The sequence below is a fragment of the Rhipicephalus sanguineus genome, chromosome 5 (assembly GCF_013339695.2).
Source record: "Rhipicephalus sanguineus isolate Rsan-2018 chromosome 5, BIME_Rsan_1.4, whole genome shotgun sequence".
NCBI lineage: Eukaryota > Metazoa > Arthropoda > Arachnida > Ixodida > Ixodidae > Rhipicephalus > Rhipicephalus sanguineus.
The window spans coordinates 43055349-43062990 of NC_051180.1; the positions used below are offsets into that span (position 1 = coordinate 43055349).

A 7642-nucleotide genomic window follows, 5' to 3' on the forward strand; every position below is an offset into this window, starting at 1 on the left:
TTGTACGGTAATGCAGAGATGTAGCAATGGTAACCGATATTCAGAAGCGCATGAAGCTTGCGAAGCCCCGAACTCAATGACCAAACCCTGGCCATCCATTATGCCCGTGATCGGGCCCTCAAGTTTGGCCTGGCGGTCCCTACGTGGGATTATATTACTAGCTACCTTCGGCAACGTGATTTCTCAAGCCTGTCTGTTTTAATTAGCTCTCACCGAATGACCCACTACATAACTCTTCATGCGGCAACAAAGCATTGCTGACGTCTTGCTTTAGTACCCGAAGCAACGCAGGTAAGTGTAACCTCCTAGGACACAGTATACAGTGCGCAGAAACTGTGCTGCAGCCGAATACACAAAGAAAGCTTAATTAATGAATTACTGCGGTTCTATGCGCCAAAACCCCAATATGATTATAAGTCACTCCGTTGTGGAGAGCTCATATCCGGAAATATGACACACCTGGGGCTTTTTAACGTGCACCTAAATTGAAGTAAATGGACCTTTAGCACTTTCGCCTAAAATGCGACCGCCGCGGCCGGGATTGAATCCGCGATCTTCGGGTCAGCAGCCGAGCACCGTAACCACTGTACCACCGCGGCGGCCCCAAAGGCAGATTCGTTTGAGGATTTAACGGTCATAAGCAGTGTTTAAGGATAGGCACCATTTATGTACCGCCGTGGAGGCAAGCCAGTAACAAAAATTGATAAACCGTTAAACTTGAACGCGATAGCGATATGCGCACGCACGCACGCACGCACGCACGCACGCGCACACACACACGAAATAGTATTGTAAAGGTAAAGGTTTGCGCCCTCTTCAACAGCACATTTATTACAACAATATTTTGTGTGTCCAATGTATACGCGTGAGTATCGCCTTGCCGATCGCTAGCCTGCCTTCGCTTCTCGGTAGAGACCCAAACCGTGCCGCAAGGAAAGCCAATGTACGGTTCCCCATGGCTGATATCTTTATTTGCATCTACCTCGAATTTTCGCTCACGGCCAACGCTGCTTTTTCGCTCGCAACCAAAGAAGCCGCCGCCGACACCGGAATTTCTGCGAAACGAGCTCTTTAAGGCTATCGCGGGCCTGACGTAAAAGTATCTACCTATGGATGGTGGAGGCCTCGGCGCGTAATACAGCGCCTGCCTGTACGCGGTGTCGACTAAACCATTATCTGAAACCTCACCGCATTCATCTACCAGAGAAACGTGATGTGCAAGCGACTGTCATTCCTTTTCATTTTATTTTATTACTACCCCTGCTGTCGCAAACGCACGCCTTTGCTCCTCGCAAAACACGTTGAAACTTGAACCGCTTGAACGCTTGAACTCGAGCTTGCGTGCCATGTCTTATTGCGACTAAGAAAATAACGCCAAAAGAATAATACATTTGTTGTGTTGCATTGCGTCAACAAACATGCAGAGTGCGAAGGTCGTTAACCAGCAAGCTTTACGTAACTTTTTTAATAATAGCAATTACCGCCTAACTTAGTGACGGGCTTCGTAGCGCTGGTGCTCTATCCGGTGTATCCATCCGCATCGTTGTGTGACGTCAGTCGAGTACGCGGAATTCGAACGTGGCGGTCGCGCTCGCCGCGCTAGTCTCCTCTCGCTTTAGTTCGTGCTCTGTGAGTGCCGTGATTCACGGAAATTATGAACGCAGCTCTGAAGAAGCTACTTCGCGGCATGTTCAGCACTCGTGTACCTGCATGCAAGGACTACGTTCCTCTGGAGTGCCTGTTAGTGGCCGTTATACGCGTAGTGGAGTTAAGCCTAGTCCTGGAACATTTCCTGCGGAGAAATGGACGTCTCAATTTAGGTGCGAGACTGTCGCATCTTCATTTCTGCTTAGATGGAGGGACGGAAGCGATCACCTTGATGTGCGCTTACCATTGCTTGGATTTGCGGATTCTTTAAACTACAGGCCTCTGTCCTTGTTGAAGGTAAGTTAATTTTCTTTACCTGGTGCACAATTATATTCGAAAGCCATGAAAAATGTGGGTTTTGCTGCATCGCGGGCTACATGCGCGACATGTTTCAGAAGTACGTGACTGCGTACTTTTTGCGGCATGCAGGATTACACTGTCCTAATATAAATGTAGGTTACGATTTACGTTCACTTTCGAACGTACTGACTTTTATTGGCCGCGCTTAACGGAGCTTGTTTCAAGGTATCCATTATACGTTTACGTTCGAGCGCCTGTACTACGATTCTGACTCTGCAAAGCTACTTTGCGCTATTTGCGCTATTTTGGAATAGTTTCGAATGGTGAGTCAATGTTCAAAATCTTGTTATATAGGGACATAAGTGGGGCGTCTTTCTAGTGCCAAGATGTTACTTTGCCTTGACTGTTTCGACGCGCGCCTTCAAAGTGGTCGTTCTCCCGCGCGTCGCTTCAGCCTGGTTAATTGTAGCATGTTCGCCCCTTTGTAGCCGTACGATGTTATCGAGTTTTCGCCTGTTCACACCGTCCTCTGCTAGGTACGAACTCATACAACAATTTCCATTTCTCCTGTTTTTTTTTTTTTTTTTTGCAGGTGGGAGTCACCCTTTTTATTTTGAAACAAGTGCTACACCAAACAAATTATGGCTTTCATCTCTGATGGTGGGGTTACTTGCAGTTTTTGCATAAATAAAGATAGATTGTCCGCATATTTGCGTTTTCTTCTTTTCCTTGGGCTCTTGAAAGAAAACGAAAGGTCACAGAACTTATAAAAGAGTTGACTTCTCCCAGTGTCTGTGTGTGTGTCATTCAGTTGACTTATGTGCCCGTGTCCTGGTATTTTATTTCTCGCCCAGATTACCTTGTTTCCAGGTTTACGCGCGGTTGGAAGAATTGAAGCATTATAACAGGCGATAAAAAGCTTTTGCTATTGCAGTTATTGAAAGCGCGATCTGCCTCCGTGCAGTTGTGCCTTACCTACTGTAATTCAGCTATAGTGAAAGTAAACTGACCTTATTTGAGTTATTCTTTGCTTTTTGTGTACATGTAGCTTGCTGTTTCCCGTCCAGAGTGAGTTGGCATAGTCTGTCACAATAACACTTGAACTCTGCAGGCCTCCTATAGTTTATTATGCAAGCACAGATCAGCAGTGCATATTGTAAACACGTGCCTCAGCAGGCATTCTTCAAGAGGTTCTATGCAAAACCTTTTGGACCATGCCTACTGTGGCATGTGCTTCAGTAGGCATTGTTCTTTCAGGGGGAGGATATCACACTTGCATGTCTACAAGAATTCAACAACTATTACGACATACTGTACATTTACTTTCAATAACTAGATCATCAAATTTCAATGCTGCTTGAATTGCAGCTCATAAACCATTCAATAACAGGTTCACTACTATTCAATCACTTTTGTGTCAATAACTTTTTTATAAAATATCACCGGCCAATTTTCAATGGGTGTAAATGATGAGCTCAATGACTTTTCAATAATTTTTCAAATACCATTCAAATACTTTTCAATACAATGCGTCAACATTGACCACTAGCTTTTCAATTATTTTTCAATAAGATTTTTTGTAAGGGCCAGCGTCTACTTATATTTTAATACCTGCTTTCCGCAATGTCTGAGTGCATAACCAAGACCTCTCCATACAGGCCAAACCGAGGCACAGAGAAGCGTATAAAACGGCTTTAATTCAATACCTGGATGGTATCACCATTTACATATATATTACCCACTTATGTATTGTTTTAGTAGATGATCAAGAACACCAACGATATGGTTGCTGCGCTGTTAAGCCCTATGGCGCATGCTGACCTGTAAAGCTGGGGCTCTGGAAATTCAGCGGGAAGGATAGGGCAATAACCGTTACTCGATCAGGACCCAAGACGGAGTTTATCGACACGCGCGATCCCCATATCTCTGAAATTAGGACTCATACGCATGCTTACAAGGGCCACAACTTTGATCCGAATGCAATGCGAACGCGTAAGTTGTTTTCCCCTTCCTTGCCAGGTATGCGAGGGTAGTCTGAGCTTAGGCCTAATGGCTGAGAAGTACAAGCGTCGAGTATGCGAAAACTCCGCCTGCGCTTATGGTAAACGTTCCCGAGGCTCTTTGCAGGACGCCTTTTAGTGAGAAGCGTTTAAGCTAAGCCGTATTCTTCCTTAATGCTAACACCAATATGGTTTAGAAGATGGTAATGGGCAGTACGAAACATTTGAGCACATTTATGTAGTATGATAGCAAGAATGCTATTTTTAAGTAGTTTGAGGATAAATGGCACAGACATGATAGCGTAGAGGCTCCATTTCGTACTCCTACATATGTATTAGTGTAGAACATAACTTGCAAAATTAGTTGATATAAGGTAAAACTGCGGTCTGAATTTTTAATAACGTAACAGATGTAGATCACTAAGAACTCATTCTAGAACATTTATTTTCGTGTAACTAAACATGCGAATAAGTAAACATTGCACAAAAACTAGGTGTATTTTTTCCTAAGTACATCAGCAGTTTCGTTCATTTTTTTTCCGCGAAATAATAGAAGAAAAACTTAGAATCACCCCGATATTGTAGACAAACATTCTAGCGGATCTATTTTTTAATTAAATAAACGTTGCACCAATTTTGTGTCATGGCAGGTTATAAGTAAATTGTCCATCGAGCAGTTATTTGCTTTTTTTCTACAAGCTTCTTAGGAACACTTCTTTTGTAGAAATTGACGAGTTCGTTCTAAATAAATCAATAAATACAGTAGTCTGCTGGCTGGTCTCAGCAGACTTTATCTGACGCGTCTCAAATAAATATAACGAGAAAAGCCAGAAAACGGCAAAAGCGATGTGATTAGTTCTCAAAAATGTTATAGCAAGTAACTGCATGCAAAGTGCGACTACCATTTTTTATTCAGTAAAGTTGATAGTCGGACGCGTCGGTAACAGTTCATTTTTACGTGTGAAGCAGCGCACGTAGGCAAGGCACATTCATCCCTTAATTTTAACTCGCCTCATTCTCTCTTTCACTTCACCCCCCCCCCCCCCCGGTTTCAATATTGGCAAGACGCTAATTCACAATTATTTAAAATAGTACATGGACAAACCAACTAGTAGAATAAGAAAAACCACACAACGCTAACATACATGGAATGAAAAATCTACATCGCCAGCAGGAACCCCGTGATTTTTATTGATGAGACCGAATGGTAGATAGGCAATAAACGTAAGAAAGGTTAACAACAATAATAAGTAATTTTGTCGAGGACAAACTCGCCACAGTTTTTTTGAACATTATCGAATATTTCCCGGTAGAATTAAGAGGTTCGAAGATATTTAATTTTGAGGCGTGATATTTTAGATCAAAACTGAAATCTGCGGTTGAAACTGAAATTTGAAATAGCAGAAGTGCGGTTTTTTGCCTTGTCAGTTGAATATTTCGACAAATTGTGACCTGCGAAAACCCAGACTGACATTTGGCGAGAGAGTTGACGCTTGTCTGTCCTTTCATTTTTTTAAGCCTCTCTATTCGTAAAATTAGGTTTTTCTCCATCGCTGTTTAACTTATTTATCGACACTCACAATATTAGATATAGGCAAAGCTGCGACATATCGGTGCTAAACAGTCAGTGGGCATAAAAATGTCTGTAGCAGAAGACACTATCAGTGGCGTAGCCAGGACGGTAGCTTGGGATGCTCAAGCCCCCGTTTCCTCGCCCTTCCTGGAATGTTAACATCTTTTTATTCGTATACATACGCGCACACGTAGCCAGATGGGACTGGGGGGGGGGGGGGGGTCCACCCCCATCCCCCTCGAAATGTTTCAATTTCGCATGTGTATATATACACACATACATACAAACGCACGCGCGAACATACATAAAGTATGGTTAAATCCTTCTCCCCTCACCCCGAAAAAAATTGCTGGCTATGTTACTAGCGCGCACATACAAACACACGCATGAATATACCGAAAGAAAGATCGAAGCCTTTCAAAAAAAGTTATGGCTACGCCCCTGTATACTATAGCACTAATGCCACCTTAAGTGCGCGGTGGAAGTAGCGACAAATGACCCTCTTATCCAATATTCTTAATAGAAGGCCCTAGTGGAAATATTATGGTGCGCATTATAACCAACGAGAGTTTTTCGCACCATGGTAATAAATATGTGGGGTGTGATTCATAAAATTATACGCGCGGTCATTCGTCTGCAGCAATTTAACAAGCACAGAAAGAAATAAAGCCCGATTTTAAAGCAAGAAAAATCATACTCACTTCTAGCGTTGCGTGCCACCTGTTGCATCAGAGTTTCGAGGTTCAGGCTGGGATCTTCTTCGTCAAACTTTTGGTGAAACATGTGCCCACCGCCGAGAGCGTTGAAAACTGCGGCCAGGTTGAAGAAGCAGTCCGAGTGGCCCTTGGTTCGTTCGCGGAACTCGTGGAAAAGGAAAGCGACCACCTGCCAACCGAAGCGGCGCAGCGTCTCGATGAAAAGCTGGCCCACCTGAGTGAACGAGCCGTTCATGCGCGTCAGGAGGCGGTAGTTCGGGTGTTTCATGTCGAAGTTGTCGTTCTGTCCGGACGACGTGAGCACTGGCAGGTCCCACTCGGCGCTGTAGCGGGCCACGGGCGCCAGCACGTACGAACATGTGGGCCCCAGGAATACGTCCACCTTGCCGGCGATGTAGTGGTCGAACGCCAGTAGCGGGCCGTGCGACGAGGAACAGTTTGTGTTGTTGTAGTTGACCACGAGCGTGAGGTTTCTGCTGTGCTGCAAGTGCTCGACGGCCACCATCACAGCGGGAACGACCTTGTGCAACGAGTACGGAAACATATCGTCGTCCGGCGCGAGCACCAAGAGCTCGGGTGGACGGTGCGGCCCTTTCAGTTTCAGTGCCTCTTCTCTCGTTTCTAACGCAGCTCCGGGCAGCGCGATTTTGGTGTGCTGAAGCACTTGACACAGAACACGGGGGCAAGAAATCGAGATAATGAGAAGCAAAAAGGTGCCCGTCCTACGGACGGGCGCTCCGAGTTGCGACGTCATATTCCTTTCGAGAGCAGTCGTTAGCCACAGGTGGAATGCGGCTGCGGCGGGAGTGTTTGAACGCGGAGTAGCATGCTTCGAACTTGGGAAGCGCGCCGCGCGGGACGGCGGCTGCTCGGCGGCACCGTAGGGGCTGCTGTCAGCCGTGGCTGTGGCCCTCAGAGTCCGCGCTTCGAACATCGAGCAGCGCGCTGGCTTTGGGACTCGCCGCGCCGGCGTGGAAAGTGGCGCCACGCCGCGGGCGCGGGCTCACTCGCCTGATTTCTGCTTGATACAAGTTCGAAGGGGTTCGCCGCGTCGTCGTTCATGTTTCACCCGCTGTTTTTTTTTTATGAATTTTCAATAAAGAGATTTCAAACCTAGTAGATATTTCCACTTTCTCCTTTTTTTTTGTTAGACAATCTATTCCCTTTGTCGCCGTCACAATAGCGAAACTCTATTTGCTAGATGTTAAGTGAACAGGCAGTAGCTTTATTCATGCAACTTGCGTGGTCATTTCTTTCCCGGAGTATTATTTTCTCACCTTGATTTCATGATTTTCAAAATGAACTCATCCTAAACAACGCGGTAACTCTCTGATAAAAAAAAATAGTTGTTTCATTTGATTTCTCCTTCTGCTACAAAATACTATACGCTGAAATCGTTATTTTAC

The 7642-nt window shown here is 45.1% G+C and overlaps 1 protein-coding gene across 1 annotated transcript in view; it reads right to left on the reverse strand.

Annotated features, from left to right (window-relative positions):
- Nucleotides 1-7154, reverse strand: part of LOC119393555 (atrial natriuretic peptide receptor 1) — a 215530-nt gene extending 208376 nt beyond the window's left edge. Inside the window, exon 1 of the mRNA XM_037660647.2 lies at nt 6222-7154. Within this exon, the coding sequence (XP_037516575.1) occupies nt 6222-6990 (769 nt within the window). The 5' untranslated portion in view covers nt 6991-7154. The remainder of the gene's footprint in view (nt 1-6221) is intronic.
- Between the last annotated feature and the right edge of the window lie 488 nt (nt 7155-7642).